The sequence below is a fragment of the Betta splendens genome, chromosome 6 (genome assembly GCF_900634795.4).
Source record: "Betta splendens chromosome 6, fBetSpl5.4, whole genome shotgun sequence".
NCBI classification, from domain to species: domain Eukaryota; kingdom Metazoa; phylum Chordata; class Actinopteri; order Anabantiformes; family Osphronemidae; genus Betta; species Betta splendens.
This window is the reverse complement of record NC_040886.2, coordinates 9666551-9677274: the sequence shown is the minus strand read 5'-3', so window position 1 is coordinate 9677274 and position 10724 is coordinate 9666551. Positions and strand designations below refer to the sequence as shown.

At 50.0% G+C, this 10724-nt stretch overlaps 1 protein-coding gene across 1 annotated transcript; it reads left to right on the top strand.

Annotated features, from left to right (window-relative positions):
* Positions 1–7926: 7926 nt before the first annotated feature.
* On the top strand, positions 7927–10551 carry LOC114857969 (F-box/LRR-repeat protein 14-like). The gene is made up of 2 exons (XM_029154942.2): positions 7927–8017; positions 8519–10551. Exons 1-2 carry the CDS (start codon positions 8012–8014, stop codon positions 9764–9766), a joined length of 1254 nt encoding a protein of 417 aa, XP_029010775.1. The 5' UTR covers positions 7927–8011; the 3' UTR covers positions 9767–10551.
* The last annotated feature ends 173 nt before the right edge of the window (positions 10552–10724 follow it).

Here is a 10724-nt window from a genome sequence, read left to right as displayed (position 1 = left end):
GTGCGTGTGTGTGTGTGTGTGTGTGTGTGTGTGTGTGTGTGTGTGTGTGTGTGTGTGTGTGTGTGTGTGTGTGTGTGTGTGTGTGTGTGCGTGTGTTACTCAAAGAGGGCGAGCGAGGGGGAACGAGGGAAAGAAGAGAGAGGGAGAGTGTTGATGCAGTTCTCATTATCAGTAGATTGGACTGGTGCCTGAGTGACAGCTGATTCATCATGGGAGAGATAGAAAGAGAGAGTGAAGGGGAGGACTAAGGGTGTGTGCAGAGAGATGGGGGGGGGGGGGGGGGGGGGGGGGGGTTCAAACCTGCCCTTAAGCAGCTGCTTCATTCACATCTCATGTTCAGCTCCTTCTCCAGCCTCCAGTCCTGAAATGCACCAGTGTGTCTGCATTGGAACGCAGACACACTGGTGCATAGGCACAACTGTACCGTCCACACACACACACACGCACACACACACTCCCATTGATTAGATAGGCCTCATATGTCTGACACATCCCCTTAGCTGGGCTTTCCATCAATTTGTGTCCACTCTTGGCGAGCTAGCGTCCCATCTACTGTCACTGAGACCCAATTCTATCACAGCCACGATGGAACTGCCCACACACACTCACACACACAGACACACACAGCGTCAACCCGAGCGGCATCACAGGGGGATGATGTGAGATTATCGGCAGTTATTGGTGCTGCGGTGAAATCAGCGGCGGTGGACGTGTTTTTTTGGGCCGTGTGCTTCTCGGCCCGCGTGTCCTCGGCAGCTCGGAGGAACCTGGCTGCTTTATCGGCGTCTGCATCTTCACACAGTGGCCTTCGTTTCTCTCTGTCACTTCCTCTCTCACACATTTGGTGCACGCAGCCGCATAGTGTGCACCTTCATTTCCTCCGCGTTTGGACGTTTTTTTGTTGTTTAATTTTTTTATCTCCCTTCTTTGTGTTTACTCCCTTTTAATTTCCCCTCTTCTGTGCGAGTTGTGAGGAGGAAGCAGGCGGCTGATATAAACACTTAATGTTCACAAGCGCAAGTGTGTGAGCACGCACAAGGCTGTGCATTGGGCACGAAACCCCTGCGTGCACACACACACACACACAGCTGACATCAGTTGTGAAATATCAGAAAACCACAAACTGACAGTCAGGGCAGACTGGGGAGAAGAGATAAAGAGAGCGAAGGAAGCAGCAAAGAGAAGAGGATGGAGAGGTGGTGGTGGGGGGGGCGGGAGGGTCAAGGGGGGGTCAAAGCGAAGGATGAACATGATGTGGCAGCTTCTCGCTATTGGTTGTGAGGTTTGAGTAAGTCTTATTTGTTTCATGTACCTTATGGTCACCCTGAGATGCAGCACGCACACACACACACACACACACACACACACACACACACACACACACACACACACACACACACACACACGCAGCAACACTCTGTAAACACCTCTGACCCGCGGGTCAATGGAGTCAAGACCCCTCTGGCTCCCAGGGGTCACGCTCTGCTGCACAGCGGGGTCGCGGGGGTCGAGAGGGGAGGAGGAGGAGGAAGGGCTCCAACAAACACACAGCGCCATGATTACAGACAACGGCCAATAACGAGCGCCGGCCTCTGACCTCATCGCTGCGGAGACGCGAGGGAATGCCTGTCGGCGAGGCAGCGCCATAACTCAATCTATCAGCGAGCGGCGACAGCGCGAGGACGTCAGAGACAATAGGAGGGAAAAAGTCCGGCTCCTCCTTCACTTACTGAAGCCGATGCTCCGTCTTCAAAAGCTTCGACATCACAGGCCCAAAATGCAGCAGCAGCACCACCCCCCCCCCCCCCGGCTCGTTCTCTATCATTTGCCTGTCAGACGCGTGCTGTGGGAGAATAAGAGCTGACACCCCGGTCCCCGCCGCAACCAGGGGCTGCCATCAGCACTTACGCTCCTCCGCTGCTCCTTCGCTCGCGTCCATGCAGCAGTTTAACTGCTGACGAGCGAGAGGAGACGCCGAATAACGAGGGGGGAACGATGGAGAAAAATGACGTCCTCTGTTTGCCCCCCCCCCCCCCCCCCCCATCTTTGCCGGGGAGGTCAGTGACCCGGAGCGGGCGAGCCTCATTACCCAGTCACTCTGCAGCCACTCGCGTATCAAAGCGAGGCGGGGATCTGCATGTGCGCGCGCACGTGAGGGAAAGTAAATACGTTTGTCATTCCTGCAGCCGCTTGCTACAACACGAGACGGAGAGAGAGAGAGAGAGGGAGAGAGAGAGAGGGGGGGGGGGGGGAGAGGACAAGATTAAAAGGACAGGATTCAGGAATGGGGAGAACGAGGGATAAAGTGGACGAGGGGTGGATGGTGGGAGGTGGGGGAGGGGGGGGTGATGCGTCGGATCAAAGATAATTGTGAGCGGTAGTCATTATGCACACATTGTATAGAGAAATCCGAGGAGGCTCCTTTGAACCGATCCTTCTCATCATGCCTCCTCTCCTCTCTTCATCAGCCTCCGTGTCTTCCATACCATCAGAGATTTAATTGGATTTCACCGCAACGTCCAGGGAAGCAGAAAAGGAAAAAAAAAAAAAAAAACGAGCTCTCGGGAGTCTTTAAACGGAGTCCACACTGCCGTCAGCATTAGGCCGTGGATAGAAACAGACCCGAGGAGGCAGCTCAGACGCAAGCCTGTCTCGTCTCTGTGGGACGCGCAGTAATAACACCCTAAACTGCACGCGTACTGAGGTTTGGGACGTTTGGACGGGTTCGGCCCGTGTGCGGTGTCGGTCTGACCCCCCCCCCCCCCCCTCCTAAAATAGACCAATCTGGGCCCCGAGCTAAACTCCGGACTCAGGCTCTCTGGTGCCTGTCTGGCCGCGAAGCAAAGACGCCCGCCGGATCGCTGACTCAGCACTGACAGCGTCCCACCACAGAATGCACAGCGGCATAAATCACGACCTGCAGCCGAAACGGGCCCGGGCCTCGCGGTTCCGCCGCGCCTCCGCAGTCTTCCCTCGTCCGACTGTCCTCGTCAAGCGGAGGAGGACCGTGACACACGCACGGAGCGCTACAACATTCGATCGTGTGACTCAGTCTGAGGTGTCGGCACTTAGACACAGGCTGAGGCGGAGGTTTGGACTTCCATCAGCACATTTCGCTGCCCTGACTCCACTAACGTGACCTCTGACCTGTGACCTCTAAACCAGCGCCTGCTCATTCTGATGCTTTCTGGCCTCAGAGCGTCATAAATCACCATCTAAGGCTCCAACCCAAAGCTGTGACATACACTATATACAGATATGTTTATATCAATAGTATCTTATGTGTGCAACAGGCTCTGATCAGTCGGATCAGTTCATGTTTACTTCTTTGTAATTGACTGGGACGTTGTTGAATGCTAATGAATATAAATACTGAAGCGCTTGATAGTAACTACAAAGAAACAGCATATAGAAGAGTGTTGATTGCGTTTGAGACAAATATTACAGTCATCAAATGTCCCAATTTCTCCACATTCATGTCGTTTACTGTAACTTCAGACGGATGAGTTCGTGCGTGATGACGGTGGAACTGGATCCTGATTGTGAGGAAATCACAGCTCCGTGTGTCGGGCGCGCTGCTGCGTGCAATCACTCGCTCCCCAGTCAGCTGTCACTCAGCGGCCGAGGAGGTTTTCTGTTCAGGGAACGTGTTTATGAAGCATTTTATTAAGATAGCGGATAGTCGACTGTTTCACGTTGCACGGGTCCAGAGGGAAATCCTGGCAGGCTGGACCGAGTAACGCGGATCAAGGATTATTGTAGCTCGGCTGCCAGCAAGGACACACACACACACACACACACACACACACCTTTGCACACGTGTCTGCAGACACACAAACATGCATATTACCTGGGGGGTCTGCGCTCCCCCTCCACAGGCCTTCACCCCACATGCTCATCTCAATTAATCACCCAACAAAACAGATGTCAGGAACAAAGGAACGATCTCCATTGCCTGTGGGGTGAAGGCGGGAGGAAAAGGGAGGGAGGGGAGGGAGGGAGGGAGACAGCAGAGGGACGAGGGAAGCCGGGCGGTGTGCGCGAGGCAGGTGATGGGGGGGGGGGGGGGGGGGGGGGGTCGCAGAGGCCACGAGAGTGGGACGTGTTGGCTGCGTGTACTGCTACTGTACAACACGCGACGGAACTGTAGGAGAGAGAGAGAGAGAGAGAGAGAGAGAGAGAGGGAGAGAAGTCACGACGTAAGAGGGGGAGAGAGTGAGAGACGGCGAGAGAGTGAGAAAACAACAAAGCCCCGGAGATGAAAGACGGTCTACAAAAACAATGGATACAAAATAATGCCGTGCCGCGCGCAGAAATAGAGCAAAGATTGAAAACCTGCCAAGATAAAGACAAACCCCTGCTTTTGAACTGTCACTTCGCCGCGATACTGTCACAAAACAAATGGCAGTCCTGACAGCTTTCGGCTGCTTTGAAAGAGGCAGATTCATATTTTATTCACCGACGCATATTTTAGGGCTTTTATAGCGAGAGATCGTAACCTGTTGTTAAGCGCGGCGTTCTCGAATCCCGCGCTGAATTATTGACGTCGACATAATGTACAGACGGCGAGAATGGGTGACGGCAGGGGATGGGGGGGGGGGGGGGGGGGGGGGGTGAGAGCTGCGGGACCGGAGCAAGCGACGACGGAACTGAATTCTGTTTTTTTTTTTTTTTACATGAATCGGATAAAAAAATGCCTCGCAGCCTGAACATTAGAGGCGAAGGCCATCAATCTGCCTCGCATCCATCCGGGCCTCCGAGGCAGCTGTCCTCCATCCCTCCCTCCGTCCGCCCGTGGCGCGTGGACGGCGAGAGTTCCACAGCTCGCATCAATAACGGGCAGATAACGGCCCGGTCTTCAGTCTTCAAGCACAGCCTTAAATCACATCAGCCCTGGAGGGAAGCAAGGGGAGGGAGGAGGGGGGGGGGGGGGGGGGGGGCAACAACACACACTAACAAATACACACAAGCCGCGCAGAGATGTGGTGGGAAAAAAACTAAATAACAAGAAGGCATCAATTTATGCAGCATCAAAACGAGGCTGGAGAAAATGGAACGTGTGCGACTGCGGCCATTTGCATATGTGTATCATCCCGCGTCTTAGTATCAGAGAGGAACATGAAGCGATCCACGTCACATCACACCGCCGGCACGGGTTTGCGTTAAAACACTGCTGCGGTTCGTTCGTGCGTGGATCCGCCCTCCTGTTACGGAGCTCAGCGTGTTGGGAAGACGGACCATCGGGCGGAGAGGCGGGTTCGAACCCGCGCCCGCTGCCTTCTGACCCAAAAAGACCGGAGCAGAGAAACACACTCACTCTGCTTCACCTTCGCCTCGCGCTCCCATCGTTTGCGCTCCCGTCTTTATACTCCTACGTTTCTACCTCCGTCACTCACACACGCGTCCACGCCTCAGCATCTCAGCTCCTTGGTCATCTCTTCCCAACCCTCTCCACAGCTCCCTCTCTCTTGACATAATGACTCACTGACACTTGTCTTTTCACTTTGGTGTCATGACAGTAGGACAACCACACACACACACACACACACACACACACACACACACACACTGGAGCTGGAGAGACTGTACAGCGATAGGTGGTCCACTTTACTACACTACACTAAACAGTGAGTGTGTGACCTCATCTGATCCGGAGTCAGAGGTCGACCGGTGTTACGGTTCCCTCTGAGTCCTCTGCACTGACAGGGTCGCACATCCTTCACAGGCAGCTGCGGTCCACACTGCCCCCATGCTCTGAGGTATGGATCAGGACAGCTAAAGGGATTTAAAGGGATTACCCCAGGGCACTCAATCACGCACACACACACACACACACACACACACACACACACACACACACACACACACACACACACACACACACTTTTAGTCACAGATGTGCCTCAGACACAGCAAGCAGTGTACGCTGCGCACAGAGATAAGAAGCCTCACTCGCCTGCGTCGTGAGAGGCTCTTCCGCTGCCTCGGTGTTCGATAACGCCATTGAAATAGCCCGGACCCCCGCCTCTTCCCCGTGCACCTGCAGAAAAGGTCAGAGGTCACTGGAGACCTCCCAGTCACCCACCATCGCAGATGGAGTCTCTCAAGCAGCAGAGATAGAAACCTGTTAGACCACGTTAGAGACACGTTCTCCCTGGTGTGATGAACCGAATAGCATTCATGTCATGTTGTGAGTGACCACAACACACTGTGACTCAGTTAAGTGATAAATAATCATTTATTAAAATCCATTGTATTCTGACTTTGCTCTCTTGTACATTGATTTTTTTAACAAAGTCAGAGACAAACAAAAGGCTGTACTGTTCCCAACTTGCTTCTAATGTGCGCGTGTGTGTGTGTGTGTGTGTGTGTGTGTGTGTGTGTGTGTGTGTGTGTGTGTGTGTGTGTGTGTGTGTGTGTGTGTGTGTGTGTGTGTGTGTGAGCTGTCAGAGGAGATCTGGTGTGAGTGGGCTAATTGGAGTTAATTCACCATCTGTCTGTGTGAGCCAGCAGACAGGGTCATTAGCAGAGACAAGTCCAGCCACAGGGGAGGCCGAGAGGGGAATCACCATCCCTCACTTTCGCTCCTTCTGATTTAGTTTTCCTCCCCTCCCCTCCTGCCAAACCCATCTCTCATCTCCAGCTTTCTGTCTTCACCTCTTGATGATTTTACGAGCTCCTTTCTTTAATTGTCCCTTCCTGCTCGAAAGCAGAGACCTGAAAATATATTTAGTTCTTTGATATTATAATTCTTTCATATACCTATAAAGTGTCTGAAATGGAAATGGTGATCAGCTCTTTTTGATTATATTAGTTGCTCTGTCAGAGCAGCACTGCCCTCTGCTGGTCATGGAAGGAACTACAGTTTCCAGTAACAGTAACGCGGAATTATTAACTCTTATTTATTAAAATTGTTTTTTAAGACTGACCTCCGACCCAGAGAATCCCCACACATTTAACTGAGCTGCCTCTAAGCAACATGTTGTTTAGAGGCTCAGTGTCTGTTTTACAGAAAACATCAAAGTGCAGGACACTTGTTAGACAAGTGTTTTCACTCTCTCACAGTGTCAGAGAAACAAGCACAGAAGGATGACCCTTTCTACTGTTGGAAATCCAAAGCATATTTTGCTGCTGCGTTACTACCACTGTGTTGTACTTAAATAGTTTTTCCTAAGGGTCTTGGAAAGAAGTGGATAATGGCAGGAAATAAGCTCATTCTCTAAAATTCCACAAATAAACTAAGTGATGTCTGACTCAGCATCATTATACTTACACTACTCTTATGAACTCTGCGCCTAAAGGCAGCAACTAAAGACATTTAGCTGCTTCCATATGCTATGGGACAACTGGAAGAAGGCCTAGATTCCTGAACAATAGTTCTGCTGCCTGTCTAATGATTGCATGTAATTCGAGTAAAGCATTTCTGATTTTAATAAGGAAAAAGATAAACGATTAACGGGTAGAATCTCAGTGGGAGACAGGAGGCCTGCGACAGGTCAGGAGGGATAAATATTTGCTCAAGGCCAGGCTACGGCTTATCGCAGTTCACTGATGAGACTGGAAGCACGTAGCGCGAATTTACACATTTAAACACGAAACACAAACGGCCCTCTCAGATGTCTATTTAGATGGGGCAACACCTGTCGTCTCATCCACGCAGGACCAGTAATGATCACTGTAAGGCCTGCGCCGTGTCCTCTGAGCAGCCAGATGTGACCACGTCAGTAAACAGCTCAGTAACCTTGGGCTTTCTGCCAGATCAGACACATCACCTCTCCTAGGCTGGATGCTGCAGTATAAAATAATTTATTATTAAAATAATGGTATTGATTATCAAATGTCAAACAGAGTAAAATACGCGAACATGAATAACTCCTACTGTCCTCTTTACATACTTTGTTATTAATTACGCACCACTACCACTAGGGGTCGCTTGTGTGCTTTTAGAGTGGCTTCGAAGCAGTCGATTTGCTCGGTGGTGAAGATCCGGGATGCTACGAAGCTGCTGGAAATGAAGGTAACCGAACCGGGCACTTACCAGTGTACGAGACATTTTTGTTACTCTGCGGAAATTTCTACACACGGAGAAAACTGGGATACGCCGTGCGATGGATTGGAGTCAGTGAGAAGTTATGTTGTTGAGCGGCTCGAACGAGGATGTTATTCGACTTTGAAGCTCTCAAGTTTCCAGAGCTAATGCTACCTGACGTATGCTAGCGTCAGCTAACGCAGCAGTGTTAGCCTAGCGTTAGCTCGCTAGGTGAATTTTAGGACTGCTTTTTTGAGTTTCTTTTTTTCGCCGTTAACAATATAAGGGCTCCGCCGTTACTTGGCGGTTCGTACGCACACATTGTTAGTCGAATCGTACTCTTCGCTCATACGACATGGCTGGATATTTTCTACCTAGCAGACAAAGCTAACTAGCTACAGTTAGCATGCCCGCTAACGTTGCCGGGCCAGCCAGTAACTTCGGCAGGAGAGTTTCAGCGAGCTAACCACGTAGTATTGTCTCTTACAGGCGACGTCTGCCGCTAAAAGCAGTCTGCCCGCAGCCATGTTTGAAATGGAAAGGCATATATCGTGCCTTTTCCCGGAGATCCTGGCCATTATTTTCAGTTATCTGGACGTTAAAGACAAAGGAAGAGTAGCTCAAGTCTGCGCGGCCTGGAGAGACGCATCCTATCACAAGTCGGTGTGGAGGGGGGTGGAAGCCAAGCTCCATCTGCGCCGAGCTAACCCCTCTCTGTTCCCCAGTCTGCAGACCAGGGGCATCAAAAAAGTTCAAATTCTCAGCCTGAGACGCAGTCTGAGCTACGTGATTCAAGGGATGCCACACATCGAAAGCCTTAACCTGTGCGGTTGTTTCAACCTCACGGACAACGGACTCGGGCATGCCTTTGTGCAGGACATCCCATCCCTGCGGGTACTCAACCTCAGCCTTTGTAAACAGATCACAGACTCCAGTCTGGGCAGGATTGCCCAGTACCTCAAAAACCTGGAGGTGCTTGAACTGGGAGGATGCAGTAACATTACAAACACGGGCCTGTTGCTCATTGCTTGGGGCTTGCATAGATTAAAGAGCCTTAACCTTCGCAGTTGCAGGCACGTGTCAGATGTGGGCATCGGTCACCTGTCTGGCATGACCCGCAGTGCTGCAGAGGGCTGTCTGTCCCTGGAGAAGTTAACCTTGCAGGACTGCCAGAAGCTGACGGATCTTTCACTCAAGCATGTTTCAAAAGGCCTGAACAAGCTCACAGTGCTTAACCTTAGCTTCTGTGGAGGAATATCTGATGCAGGGATGATCCACTTGTCACACATGACCCACCTCTGCAGCCTGAACCTGCGATCGTGTGATAACATCAGTGACACGGGGATAATGCATCTGGCCATGGGTTCCCTTCGCCTCTCAGGGCTCGATGTCTCGTTCTGTGATAAGATCGGTGACCAGAGCCTTGCGTACATCGCCCAGGGACTGTATCAGCTGAAGTCCCTCTCTCTCTGTTCCTGCCATATCAGTGACGATGGCATTAACAGGATGGTGCGCCAGATGCATGAACTCAAAACTCTCAACATTGGACAGTGTGTGAGGATCACAGACAAAGGGCTGGAGTTGATAGCCGACCACCTGACCCAGCTGACGGGGATTGATCTCTACGGTTGCACCAGGATCACCAAAAGAGGTCTGGAGAGGATAACGCAGCTCCCGTGCCTTAAAGTGTTAAATCTGGGACTGTGGCAGATGACTGAAAGTGAGCGTGTCAGATGAACACTCATTGTTGTGTTTTATTGTGAATAGCGCTGAGTTGTATACTGAAGAAAAACTGCCTGTATCCATTAAGTTGACCTTCTTTATTGTGGCTTAAAACAAAGAGATGAACTCGGCATTGATCACTGGATTATTGTTCACCTCTGCTGCAGTGCTCTACTCTTATTTTCAGTTTATTTTTTTGATGTGCATTGTTCAATCTCAGCCTGTGTACAGACTGTCTAGCTACCTCACCTATCTGATACAGGAGTGCCTACTATTGCTAAATACTAGATTACACTGCATGTTTTGTTATTCACATACCATTAGGGGGATTGTGATATTAAAAAAATTTCATTGCATACTAACTGGTGGGCATTTTGACTCGTAACAAAGTTTGATTGAACTTCTTTGTGGCTGATTTAACTTTCTTTGTTGTTCAACCAAACTTTCCTGTCTTGAACGGCTGTTGTTAACAATGTTGTGCTTCAAATTGAAGTGGGTGTATCACTCCTGTCTTTTTTTTTTAACCTGTATAGTTGACTTCATATTCCTGAGGAAGTGCATATGTATCAGATTTTCCCGTGTGCTACTCTGTCAAAGGTTCGACACAGCAACAGTAAGGCATAGTAATTAGCCTCTGCCAAGTCTATATGCAATACCTTCAACTGTTCATCAGTACTTTTTCTCCAAATGAGCTTCCAATGATAGTGTCAGAGTATTTTTTAAAAAAAGCAAGTAATTTAAGATTGTTTTATATTCATAAAGTAGTGATATTTATGAATAAAGATGGCAAATATGTTTCACCTCGTCTATAAGAAATGTTTAATTTGTGAAATATAGTTTATGTTGTAATTTTAGCATTTCAGAGGTTTTCACTTAGTTGAGATGGAGGTAACATCATATTCAATCAATAAATTAGATTTCACCAGCTGGCAAGTGCAGTAAAGAATAACCTCACAATTTCTGATTACATTTT